The sequence below is a fragment of the Dipodomys spectabilis genome, unplaced genomic scaffold (assembly GCF_019054845.1).
Source record: "Dipodomys spectabilis isolate Male_0828 unplaced genomic scaffold, ASM1905484v1 ptg000517l, whole genome shotgun sequence".
Taxonomy (NCBI): domain Eukaryota; kingdom Metazoa; phylum Chordata; class Mammalia; order Rodentia; family Heteromyidae; genus Dipodomys; species Dipodomys spectabilis.
Window position 1 is genome coordinate 1018650 of NW_024871194.1, and position 13558 is coordinate 1032207.

A 13558-nucleotide genomic window follows, 5' to 3' on the forward strand; every position below is an offset into this window, starting at 1 on the left:
AATTTATTAATTTCATAGTAATTATACAATAAAGTGTTGAGATACTTTTCCTCATTAAGAGCATAAAGTGAATGAGAATTTTACTTTCAGATTAATATATCTTTCAGATCACAGAAAAGATCAAGGGTATGTTGATTTTTTCCCCCCCTAGGTTTCTTTTTTTTTATTTGAACTCAGGACTTGGCCACTGTCCCTGAGCTTCTTTTGCTCAAGGAATAGCACTCTACCACTTGAGCCATAGCTCTACTTCTGGATTTTTCTGAGTAGTTTATTGGAGTCTCATGGAGTCTCATGGACTTTCCTGCCTGGGCTCACTTTGAACTGTGATCTTCAGATCTCAGCCTCCTGAGTAGCTAGGATTACACATGTGAGCCACTGGCACCCAGCAGTTTTTGTTTTCAGAGATAAAGTCTTTCTTTTTTTCCTAGATGAGCCTTACCCAGTCCTACCTCCATCTCATAAGTGATGGGACCCACAGGTGTGTGTCACTACACCCAGCTTCCAAGTGACTTATTTTTGTAAATGTTATCATTGGTTGTTTATTTGTTAGCTTGTTTTTAATCAATATATCTAGGCTGATCTGGAACTTATGCTCAGGTTGGTCTCAAATCTCAGTCCCCCTGTCTAAGCCTCCAGAGTACTGGAAGGTGCCAGCACTCTGAACTAAATGTCCTCCCTACTGTAAACTGATTATTTGTGAAATTGATCCTATTTTAGAAACAAACCGAGAGAATAAAATGGTGAACTTTAGAATAGTAGCTGCTAAGGCATAACTAAATTCTTGAAAACGTAACCATAGAGCTGGGTACTGGTGGCTCATCCTGTCATCCTAGCTACTCAAGAGGCTGAGATCTGAGAATCACAGTTCAAAGCCAGCCCAGGCAGGAATGTCCATGAGACTCTGATCTCCAAGGAACCACCAGAAGACAGGAAGTGGTGCTGTGGCTCAAGTGGTGGAGTGCTCACCTTGAGCTGCAGAGCTCAGGGACAGTGCCCAGGCCCAGAGTTTAAGCCTCAGGACCATCAACAACAACAACAAAAATGTAACCATAAGCCTTACTCCTTTCAATTGTACAGTTTCCTTTGCTAATGTTTTTGAAAGCTCCGCTTATTTTCAGCAGCACTCAGTGAAGTTATTTTGTGTTTGACAGAGTCACAGAAGTATTTTCTAAGAAAGCAGTGATTCAAGCAGTTGACAGCACTCAAGATTGTAAAAATCACCTTTGATCTTGGGATTAAAGGTAAAGCTGGAAAAGGATTTTCAGACAAGAAAAAGAAGACGTTTGGAGTTGGACTCAAAGGATCTGGGCTTGGAAATGCCTCAGGTAAATAAATACGAGGAGTTGGACAGCGATTTCTGTTTCCCCTTGGGAAAACAAATGCTGTTGGCTTTGTATGTTTTCTGAATCTTAACAAATTGGACACGCAACCTCTGTGTGTGTGTGTGTGTGTGTGTGTGTGTCTGTGATTGGACATGCTACTGTGTGTGTGGGTGTGGGTGTGTGGGTGTGTGTGTGTGTGTGTACCAGTCCTAGGACTTGAACTTAGGCCTGAGCACTGTCCCTGAGCCTTTTTTTTTTTTTTTTGCTCAAGGCTAGCACTCTGCCACTTGAGCCATAAGTCTCCATTCTGTCTTTTGGTGGTTAATGGAGATAAGAGTCTTATGGAGGGCTGGGAATGTAGCTTAGTGGTAGAGTGCTTGCCTAGCATGCATAAAGCCCTGGGTTTCATTCCTCAGTACAACATACACAGAAAAAGTCGGAAGTAGTGCTGTGACTTGAGTAGTAGAATGCTAGCCTAGAGCAAAAGAAGCCCAGGGACAGTGCCCAGGCCCCGAGTTTAAGCCCCAGGACTGGCAAAATAAATAGTCTTATGGACTTTCCTGCCTGGGCTGGCATCGAACCATGATCTTCAGATCTCAGCCTCCTGAGTAGCTAGAATTACAGGCACTCAGCTGACATACTACTGTTTAAAGTCAACTTACTTCTGATCTCGCCTAGTTTGGAGTACATATCCTATCTTCCACTGCCCTCTCTTTCCTCCTTTGCTACAGGTTTGAAGCATTTTCAGTGAGGTTGACCCAGGGAACCGGGTGGATAAGTAGGTGAGGAGGTTGAGAGATTTGCTAGCTTTACAGGATCTCATCTGACAACTCTGAAAATGGATCTGCCACCAGAGTTCCCTTCCATCCTCTGTGACATCCTGCTTCCATTTCCGACAGTTCTAGAAGAATGATTCTTACAGCAACTGCTTTGAACAGGTCCATGTTGCTTCCAGGCAGTTGTCCACCCAATCAATGAAGCCTTGTTGGTTCCCATTCTCCTGTCCAGTGTCCCTCCCTCCCTCCTCTATGCTTAGCATTTGTTTCAGTGTTGGAGCAAGCAGGGACTCGTAGGCAGCTTTATGTGGGCCATACAGAAATACTGTGAGCTCACTGAGACTGTCTCCTGTGAGTCAGGGAGGAAAAAGGCAGAGGGAAAGAAGTGGGCTTAGCCAATCCTAAAAAGACCAGAAGCTACTTCCACTCCGGTCTCTGTGCCAAATGGACTGCCCTAGCCCCTTTTACAGATCTAGCCCAAAGAACATTGCATTTGCCGTTTATTGAATATTTAAATTGGGGGCTCTCAAACTTACCTTCTCAAGCTGCACTTTTCTAGGGAAAAAAGGTTCTGTGGGTCTGAGGAAAATAAAAGAGAGAAAAGAAACATCTGGGGCATGCATGATGAAAGAGGGTATGGGAAGTGTGTGCGTGGTAGATAGAGGCACATCTGCACCAAGGATAAACAGAGAAGCTGACAGCCTTTCCCGCTTTTCTGCAGCAGCTTACAAAAGAAGAACATAAAAGCAAAGAACATGTTTCATTTGCTCTTCTCATCAGAGCGTTCAGAGTGAAGGCCTTTGTGTTATTCGAGCCACTTCAGAGGTCTGAACCCTGTCTCTGAAGTGGTTTGGACAGATGGTGAAATGTACCAAGGGGACCGAGGGAAAGCAAGAGAAAGGGATGGGGGGGGGGTGCATTCGTCTCCGCTGCCTTGTCACAGAATGGACTGTACTCTTTCAAAGAGCAGGACGGAGGTCACAAGTCATACCACATTTCTAGTCATGTGTAGATTTTGGAGGCTCTTTTGTTGATCCTGTTATTTAGACTAAAAGATGTCTACATTGTCTTTGGTTCTGGGAAAGAAGACATTGGACTACTTGGGGATTACAGAGTGAGACTCACCTCGCTACCTCTACACACCACAGGAATAATAGCAGAGCAGTCTCTACATTAAGTGGCGATTAGAACAGAGACCATTTATTAAAGAATCGAGGAGGTCAGGCGCCAGTGCCTCACAACAATAATCCTCCTCCTCAGGAGACTGAGATCTGAGGATCACGGTTCAGAGCCAGTTCAAGCAGGAAAGTTTGTGAGTCTCTTACAACCAGTAAACCACCAGAAAACCAGAAATGAGGGGCTGGGAAGGTGGCTTAGTGGTAGAGCGCTTGCCTTGCATGCTCAAGGCCCTGGGTTCGATTCCTCAGCACATCAGCAAAAAGAAAAAAGCCAGAAGTGGCGCTGTGGCTCAAGTGGTAGAGCGCTCGCCTTGAGCTGAAGAGCTGAGGGACAGCACCCAGGCCCACAGTTCAGGCCCCACGACCGGACCCCCAAAAAAAAAAAAAAGAAAACCAGAAATGGCGCCAGGGCTCAAGTGGTAGAGTGCTAGGTTTGAACAAAATTGCTCAGGGGGAGTGCCCATGTCCTGAGTTCAAGCCTCCAGACTGGCACAAAAAAGAAAGGATTTCAAGTACTCTTTAGATGGTATACATTGCCTGTAAGTGGCTAAATAAACTTTAAATTTAAGTTAGTAACTGTTGCTACTCTTAGCCAGGTACCAGTGAGTGGCTCACACCTGTAATCCTAGGTACTCAGGAGATTTAAGGATCATGGTTCAAAGCCAGCCCAGTCAAGGAAAGGCCATGAGACTTTTATCTCTACTAAACCACCAGAAAACTCAAAGTGGCACTGTGGTTCAAGTGGTAGAGCGCTCACCTTGAGCTGAAGAGCTCAGGGACAGCGCCCAGGCCCAGAGTTCAAGCCCCACATTAGACAAAAACCAGAGACAGACAAACAGTTGCTCCTCTTACATTTTGTGCCAGTATTAGGGGTGTGAACTCAGGGCTGAAGGCTTCTTAGCTTTCAGCTGCCACACTTAACACTAGAGTTTTGGCTTTTCACAGGTCAACTGAAGAAGAGTCTCTCAGATTTATCTGCTCAGTCTGGCATTGAACTTCAATCTCCAAATTTCTACCTTCTGAGTAGCTGGGATTATAAATGTGAGCCAGCAGCACCTGCCTCTTTCCTTGTTTTAAAAACATCCTATACTGCTATGTTAACTGCTAGTTGGAGCTCTTAAATGTACTACAAAGCAGAGAAATAATTATTTTCTGGAAATAAATGAGCAATTTACTACTGAGTCATTACTAATGAACAAGAAAGGTTAGGGCTCATATGTAATATGTAGGTTTTGAAGTACTCTTTGACTTTGTAAAGTGACTATCACTGTTGTAGCCTAGTGTAAGCGGAATGGATCCGCCTTTCGGGGATGCCTTTCGAAGCCACACCTTTTCGGAGCAGACTCTGATGAGCACAGATCTCTTGGCAAATAGTTCCGATCCAGATTTCATGTATGAACTGGTAAGCAATATTTTTTTCATTTCAGCCTTAACTGAGGGTTTAGTTTAATCTGTAAAATGGGGTTTAGTTTAATCTGTAAAATGTCTGCAAAAAAAGGATGTGATTGGGGCTGGGTTTGAGTCTTTTGGCAGGTAGAAAGATATATGAACCCACTGAAAAGTATATGGAAAGGCTCCTTTAGTATCTTCAAGTCCAGTTTTTATGTTATTTATGTATTTTTTTTGTCAGTCATGGGGCTTGAACTGAGGGCCTGGATGATGTCCCTGTGCTTCTTTTGCTCAAGGTTAGTGCTCTACCACTTTGAGCCAGAGCTCTACTTCTGGTTGTTAATTAGATAAAAGAATCTCACGGACTTTTCTGCCTGAGCTGGCTTAGAACTACAATCTTCAAATCTCAGCCTCCTGAGTAGCAAGGATTATGAGCATGAGCCACCAGCACCCAGCTCTAGTCCACTTTTTTATGAGAAGACTATGAAATGATTTTTGTTTTTGGTCAGTTCTGAGGCTTGAACTCTGCATCTGGGCTCTGTCCCTGAGCTTTTTTGATCCAGGATAACAATCTACCAACTGAGCCACCACCCTACTTCTGGCTTTTTGGTAATTAATGGGAAATAAGAGTCTCATGGACTTTTCTGCTCAGGCTGACTTTGAACTGTGATCCTCAGATCTCTTGACTGACTAGAATTACAGGCAAGAGCCACTGGAGCCTAGTTCAATATGCTTTTAAATGGGATGATATATTTATACAGTCTTCTATGAAATAGATGGTAGATGGTCTTTCATGTCGGCTTATTGAGGCTAAGCGTTATTTTTTACTGTGGCCACAATGTTGCTGACATTTTAAGATCTCATCTCTGCAGTTCATACTTCCCATGCCCAAGAATTGTTTTAAATCTACCATAAAGATTTTTATCATGCTGTGGCTGAATTCCGGCTTTCTCTTTGCCTCTTTAACTTCCTATTTAAGAAGTGAAGGTAAGGTCTTCACTATTTGCTTCTTAATTGAAGCTTATTTCTGAAGAAGTCCTTAAATCTTCCTCAGATAGACCAGGAGAAGTAAATTCATTTCAGTTAGTGTGTTCATGGTAAGGCTCCAGAGACGGGCTTATAACATTTCAAAGCCTCTTGAGAAATACAGTTCTTCTTTTTCTTTTTCTTCTTCTTTTTTTTTTTTTTTTCCTGTCAGTCCTAGGGCTTGAACTCAAGGCCTGGACACTGTCCCTAAGCTTCTTTTTGCTCAAGGTTAGCACTGTACCTCTTGAGCCCCACAGCATTATTTCTGGATTTTTCTGTGTATATGGTAATGAGGAATTGAACCCAAGGCTTCATGCATACTAGGCACACGCTCTTACAGTAAGCCACATTCCCAGCCCCCAGTTCTTCTTTTTCTTTGCCAACAAAATGTTGACATAGATAGAATGGGGAACGTGTCTTGTCAGTCAGTGTACCCTTATCTTAAAGCAGAGCAGAGAAACGTAGAGTACTGATGTGTATCAACTTAATCTTCGCCCTTGAGCACGGTGGGGTGAGAATTTTTCTTCTTCCTAAAACATGGTGTATGATTTTCTTTCTTTCTTTCTTTCTTTCTTTCTTTCTTTCTTTCTTTCTTTTTTAACCAACCCTAGGACAGAGAAATGAACTACCAACAGAATCCTCGAGACAACTTCCTTTCTCTAGAGGACTGCAAAGACATTGAGAATCTGGAGTCTTTCACCGATGTCCTGGAAAATGAGGGGACTTTAACTTCCAATTGGGAGCAATGGGATACGTACTGTGAGGACTTGACAAAATACACCAAGCTCACCAGCTGTGACATCTGGGGGACAAAAGAAGTCGATTATTTGGGTCTCGATGACTTTTCCAGCCCTTACCAAGATGAAGAGGTCATCAGTAAAACTCCAACCTTGGCCCAGCTGAACAGCGAGGACTCGCAGTCCGTCTCCGATTCCCTTTATTATCCTGATTCGCTCTTCAGTGTCAAACAAAACCCCCTGCCCTCTTCTTTCCCCGGCAAAAAGATGAGCAGCAGAGCCGCAGCCCCTGTGTGTTCCTCAAAGACTCTCCAGACCGAGGCCCCTCTGTCAGACTGTGTCCAAAAAGCAAGCAAGCCTACTTCCAGCACACAAATCATGGTGAAGACTCACCTCTATCACCATGAAAAGGTGAACTTTCACGTTGAATGTAAAGACTATGTAAAAAAGGCAAAAGTCAAAATCCACGCCGTACAGCACAGCCGGCCCGTGCTGAGCCATACCCCCCCAGACGCGGCCAAGGAGAGCACCTGCTACTGTGGGGTAGTGGCCAGGAGACCAGAGAAGAAAGGGGTGGAGCCTCTCCAGGGCCACGCCACGCCCACTCTGCCTTTCAAAGAAACCCAGGAACTATTACTCAGTCCCTTACCCCAAGAAGGGCCTGGGGCTGCTGCCACAGGAGAGGGTAGCAGCCTTTCTGCCAGCACTTTGGTTTCCGATTCATCCCAGAAGAAAGAAGAGCACAACTACTCACTGTTCGTCTCTGACAACTTGGGGGACCAGCCAGCCAAATGCAGTCCCGAAGACGACGACGATGACGACGACGATGTTGATGACGAGGACCACGATGAAGGCTTCGGAAGCGAGCACGAACTGTCTGAAAATGAAGAGGAGGAGGAGGAGGAGGAGGACTACGAAGATGACAAAGATGATGATATTAGCGACACATTCTCCGAACCAGGTATTGGAGCTCGGCGAGGTTTACCAAGCTGGCCCTTTCACTGGTTTTTGAAAGGGGAAGTTTTGTGTGGATGGTGGTTTCGTGTTAGGTTGGTTTTCTTTCAGTTGGTGACTTGGTATCTTCACTGGGCTTTGTAGCAGTGATCACTTGTGCTCACAGAGTAGTGCACACACAGATTCTTTGAGGGCATGTTCCTATTTATCTTCTATTAAGTGCCCTTCATTGGTCAGCCTCTTAGTAGTTATACAAAGATACCAAGAGTCTATGGGTTTAAAATACATTCCTGCCTGGTGCCGGTGGCACACACCTGTAATCCTTGCTATACTTAGAAGGCTCAGATTTGAGAATCATGGTTCGAAGCCAGCCCAGGTTGGAAAGTCTGTAAGACTCATCTCCAGTGAACCGCCAGAAAACCAAAAGTGGCCCTGTGGTTCAAAGTGGAAGAGCACTAGCCTTGAGCACTAAAGTTCAGGAACAGTGCATAGGCCCTGAGCTTAAGCCCCACAACCAACCAAAAACAAACAAACAAAAAACCATATATCTAAATAGATATTTCTGCCATTTCTATTATAATTGGGATGGTTAGGGATACCTAGAAAGGTAGACCAGATGATGATGGTTTATTTTACTCATGCCCATATCCAACAAAGCCAACTTAATGATACAAAGGCAAGCCTTTTTCTTTGTGTCTGCTGTATCTTCACTTCCACAGTTATTTTCTCAATTTAGAAAACACATGTTATAGCCATTCTTATCATCCTAGCTATTCAAGAGCTTAGGTAGCTGGGCGCCGGTGGCTCACTCCTGTAATCCTAGCTACTCAGGAAGCTGAGATCTGAGGATCAAGGTTCAAAGCCAGCCCAGGCAGGAAAGACCCTGAGACTCTTTATTTCCAGTTAATCACTAAAAAGCCAGAAGTGGAGCTGTGGCTCAAGTGTTTAGAGCACAAACTTTGAGCACAAAGCCTTGGAGACAGTGTCTGGCTTTGAGTTCAAGCCCCAGAACCCACCAAAAAAAAAGTCAGAGATAGGAGGATCGCAGTCCAGGTCCTCTTAGGCATCTATATGAGACTCTGTTTAAAAGATAAATAGAGCAAAAAGTGATAGGGGTATGACTAACATGGTAAAGTGCCTGCCAAGCACATGACTGAATTCAAGTCTGAGTATGAGGGACTGTAGAAAAGGGAGAAGGAAAGGCTGCGAGGAACTGCTTGTCTTAGCATTGACATTCTTGGTCTGTTGTTCATGTTGGCTTATGCGACTTTTTAAAAATGAAAATAGTGTTTCCAAACCACACAAAGAAGCTGGGGGCCAGGAGCTCATACCTGTAAACTTAGCTACTCAGGAGGCTGAGATCTGAGGATCTTGGTTCAAAGCCAGCCCAGGCAGGAAGTTCTGTGAGACTCTAATCTCCATTTAGCCACCAAAAAGCCAGAAGTGAAGTTGTGGCTCAAATAGTAGAGCTCTAAGCTTGAGCACAGAAGTTCAGTGGCTATGCCCAGACCCTGAGTTCAAGCTCCAGAACTGGTAAAACACACACACACACAAGATTTTCACATACTAACAAAAGGCCCTTGCTTCAAAGGTAGTAATAGTAATTCTGCATAAAGCTTAAACTACTAAAAAATAAAATTACCAGAAAGCCCTTTTGTTATAATGATGCTTGCTGGAATTCTAGGCAGTATAAACATATAAACATAGATATTTAATTTCTTGTTAGTTTAATTCTTAAAGCACAGCAACTACCTTTCAGCCAATGAAGCACTATTATTCCTTTTGGTTGAATTTTTGTCACGGATACTTAGACTCTCATATATGTAACACGAACAAGTTGGTTGGGATAGTTTTAAGTAAGTAAAAGGTACTTTAAACTGAATGTGAAGGAAAAGAATTCTCCTTTTTCTTTGGTTTACATTGGAGCGCTCTGTCCACTAGGTAAAATAATTGTATTTTCTACTTACCAGGAGAGTGTTTTTCTTAGGCCATATTAATAAAAATCTTCATTACATGTTTGAAGGACCAGTGTCTTCCATGGGAGAATTGTGATGCTGTCCACAAAGCCTAGATCTATGTTCAGACGAGTAGCATTAGTTGCCTATTGAGGATTGAGGTAGGAGGATATGGATGAATAAACACAGTGCTTGGTAATGACTAAGGAAATGGGCAATATAGGCATGAGAGTCAGGAGGCCAACGTGTCTGGGACACGACAGACAAGTTTTACCTTTGCACTGGCTATAGTTTGGCTTCTCTTTGGCTTTCTGCTCCCAACTTTATTGAATTATAGTGGGCAAATAAAAAATGTGTATGTTTAACATAAACATGATACTTTGCTATTTGCATGCATTATGGTTATCATAGTCTTTTTTTTTTGGGGGGGGGGGGGGTCTGGACGTGGGGCCTGACCTCTGGGCCTGGGCGCTGTCCCTCAGCTCAAGGCCAGCACTCTACCACTTGAGCCACAGCGCCACTTCAGGCTTTTTTTTTCTTTTTGCTTATGTGGTGCTGAGGAATCGAACCCAGGGCCTCATGCATGCAAGGCAAGCACTCTACCACTGAGCCACCTTCCCAGCCCATGGTTATCATAGTCAAGGGAGTTAACACATCACTTTTTCTCTTTTTATGGTATTTCCATATATATATTTGTGTATGTGTATATATATATATATACATATATATATATATATATATAGTTTACTTTGATCAGATTCACCCTTTTATTCTCTTACTTTTCCCTCCCTCTTTCCCTTCCCCCCCACACACCCTTTTTTTTTTTTCCTTTGGTGCTGATCCTGGCCCTTGAACTCAGGGCCTGGGCTCTGTCCCTGAGCTTTTGTGCTCAAGCCTGGAGCTCTTCCATTTGAATTCTACTTGTTTGTTTGTAGTCAATTGGAGATAAGAGTCTCCACAGGCTTTCTTGCCAGGCTGGGTTTGAGCTGTGATCCTCAGGTCTCAGCCTCCAGAGTAGCTAGGATTACAGGTGTGAGCCACCAAACGCCAAGCCCTTGTTTTTCTTTTTGGTCAGGACGAATACTTAAGATCTATTCTCTTACATATTACACTATTATTAGCCGTGGTAACCATGCTCTCATTAGATATCCAGAATTTCTTCTACAAAACTGAAACTGCTCTGATCAGCATTTCCCCATTTCCCAGTCCCTGGCACCTACCATTTTGCTCCTGCGAGTTTGAAGTCCTTAGATTCCACATGTAAGTGAGATTTGGCAGTACTTTCCTCTCTTTGCCTGCCACATTTCACTTCGAGTCACCTACAGGGTCATCATGTTCTTGCAGATGTTAACTCTTGTTTTCTTTTTTCTTTTTTGTATAGGTAACGTTTGAGTGTTTTATTTTAATTATTATAAGGTTGATGACACAGAGGGGTTGCAGTTACAAAAGTCAGATCATGAGTACATTCCTTTTCTGACAGTGTCACCCCTTCCCTGGCTCTTCCCCAGTGTTTTCCTCCCGTCCTCACACACAAGTTGTATACATCATTTTCCACATAGTGCTTAGTGAGGGCCGCAGCTGCATGTGTCCCTATTTCTGGGCTCCCTCTACTCTCCCAAAGACAGATAAATGAACAAACAAGACAGAAAGAAAATAAAATCAGCAACCAAAGAAAAAAAACCTCTTGTTTCCATTTCCTGGAATCCAAAACGTTCACCTTTTTAAAGGCTGATAATAATTCCTGTGTGTACCTTTGAATTACCTTCATCTGTACAGCCCCTAATGGCCAATGAAGTCATTTGTATACTCTGGATGTTGGATGTTGGAAAGAGTATCGTGGTGAACATGAGTGCTCAGACAAATTCAAGAGGTAGACTTCATTTCCCGGTCTATATCTATATTCCCAGAAGCAGGACTGCTGGATCAGATGGAACTCTGTTTTTAATTGGTGGGTGTGGGTGGGTGTGGGTGTGTGGTGCTGGGTATTGAGCCTACAGCCTTAGACATGGCTAGTCAAGCCCTCTGCTACTGAGCTATATTCTTCCTCACTCCATCCTTGGTTTTAAACCAGTATGTACCTCAGACTGACTTTGAACTAGTCTCATCCCTGGCTGGCCCTGAATCAAATCCTCCTGTCTCTCGTCTACCCATGGCTTGGATTTCAGATGTGCCCTCCTATGCCTAGCTTGCTTTTTAAATTCTTGAGTTACTTCCATACTGCTTTCCATAGTGGTTGTAACAATTCACAGTCGTGCCGCGCAGTGTACAGGAGTTCCTTGTCTCCCCATCCGTGACCTTTGTTCTGGCGCGTAATAGCCATTCCAACAGGTGTAAAGGTGTTTTTTCATTGTGGATTGTGTTTGTATATCCTTGTGGATTAGTGGTGTTGAGAATATTTCAATATAGTTGTTGGACACTGTATGGCTTGTGACAGATATCTATTAAGGTTTTGCTTTACTATTTTTTCGTTTTTTTTAAATTTATTTCTCCTGGTTTTTGGTTTTTTTGGCTGTACTTTGAACTCAGGACCTCATGTTTACTAGGCAAACACTGAACTACTTGAGACACACTACAGTAATTAAAAAAATGTATTATTAGAGTACGTTAATCTTAGAGTGTAAGATTACAGCGATGTAGTATTTCTGTGCATGTATATAATGAACTTGGACCAGATTCCCCTGCTCCTTACATTATTTGCATACATTTTCTTTAATTTTATCATCTGTCTCTTCATTCTCTTGATTCTGCTTTTTGTTCTTTGTCATGTGGAAGTTTTTTGGGGGGGTCCAGGACTAGACCTCAGGACCTGATGCTTTTCCTTACTAGATGGTGAGCTCCCAAAAGAGCTACTCCTCCAGCCCCAATTCGGGAAGCTTTTTAATTTCATGTAATCCCATATCTGTTTGTCCTTTTGTGTCCTGTGCTTCTATAGTCATCTAGAAACTCACTGCCCTGACCAATGTCAAGAAGGCTTTCCCGTATGTTTCTTTGCCCATGTGTTACTGTGGTAGGTTTTAATCTATTTTGACTGTATTTTTTTTATACAGTATTGGATAAGAATCTACTTTTGTTCTTCTGCGTAAGGACATTCAATTTTTTTCCCATCACCATTTATTGGACAAACTGCCTTTCTGACACCTTTGTGGAAGATCAGTGGAATATAAATGTATGTGTTAAGTCTAGGTTGTATTCTGTTCTGTTTGTATGTGTGTTTTTATGCCAGTCTGTGTTTTATGCCAATATTTTGTGGGTAGAGCTGTGTAGTATTTTGAAATCATGCACTATGATGTTTACAACTTGTGTGTGTGTGTGTGTGTGTGTGTGTGTGTGTGCGCACGCGCGCGCACACGCACGCGCCAGTAGTGAGACTAGAACTCTGGGCATAGAACTCCTCATACCTTTTTCACTCAAGGCTGGCACTCTACCACTTGAACCACAACTCCAGCTGGGGTTTTTTGGGTGACTAATTGGGTATGAGTCTCATAGACTTTCTTGTCTGGGCTGGCTTTGAACCAGGATCCTCAGATCTCTACATTCTCAAGTAACAAGGATTATAGGAATGAGCCACTGGCACCTAGCTGGTTTCAGCTTTTTTTATTTTTCTTATTCAAGATAGCTTTGGCTGTTGGTGATCTTTTGAGTCCATATGAATGTTTGGATTTTTTTTTTTCCTGTTTCTATGAAAAAGTGTCACTAGAATTTTGTTTTTTGGTTTGGGGGTTTTTTGGGTTGGTCGTGGGGCTTGAACTCTGGTCCTGGGTGCTGTCCCTGAGCTCTTCAGCTCAAGGCAAGTGTTCTACCGCTTGAGCCACAGCACCACTTCCAGTTTTCTGGTGGTTAATTGGGAGACGAGTCTTCCGGACTTTGCTGTCTGGTCTGGCTGTGGTGCTGAGGACTCGAACCCAGGGCCTCATGCATGCCAGGCAAGCGCTCTACCACTGAGCCACCTTCCCAGCCCAAAACGTTTTTTCTTAATGTAGGCATTTTTCACTAGAAAATTCTTACTGAAACTGCTTTTGCAGTATCTTAAGTTTTAATGTTGCATTTCCATTTTCATGTCTTAAGATTTTGTTGTTGTTGTTGCTGGTTGTGGGGCTTGAACTCAAGGCCTGGGTGTTGTCCCTGAGCTCTTTTGCTCAAGGCTAGCACTTTATCACTTAAGGTCCAATTCTGCTTCCAGTTTCCTGGTAGTTAATTGGAAATAAGTGTCTCACCAACTTT

General features: G+C 43.2%; 1 protein-coding gene across 1 annotated transcript in view; it reads left to right on the plus strand.

Moving 5' to 3' along the window:
- Crebrf (CREB3 regulatory factor) overlaps nt 1–13558 on the plus strand; it is a 62883-nt gene that overhangs the window by 35633 nt on the left and 13692 nt on the right. Inside the window, exons 2-4 of the mRNA XM_042670074.1 lie at nt 1152–1325; nt 4553–4678; nt 6303–7389. Coding sequence (XP_042526008.1) covers nt 1317–1325; nt 4553–4678; nt 6303–7389 — 1222 coding nt within the window. The 5' untranslated portion in view covers nt 1152–1316. The remainder of the gene's footprint in view (nt 1–1151; nt 1326–4552; nt 4679–6302; nt 7390–13558) is intronic.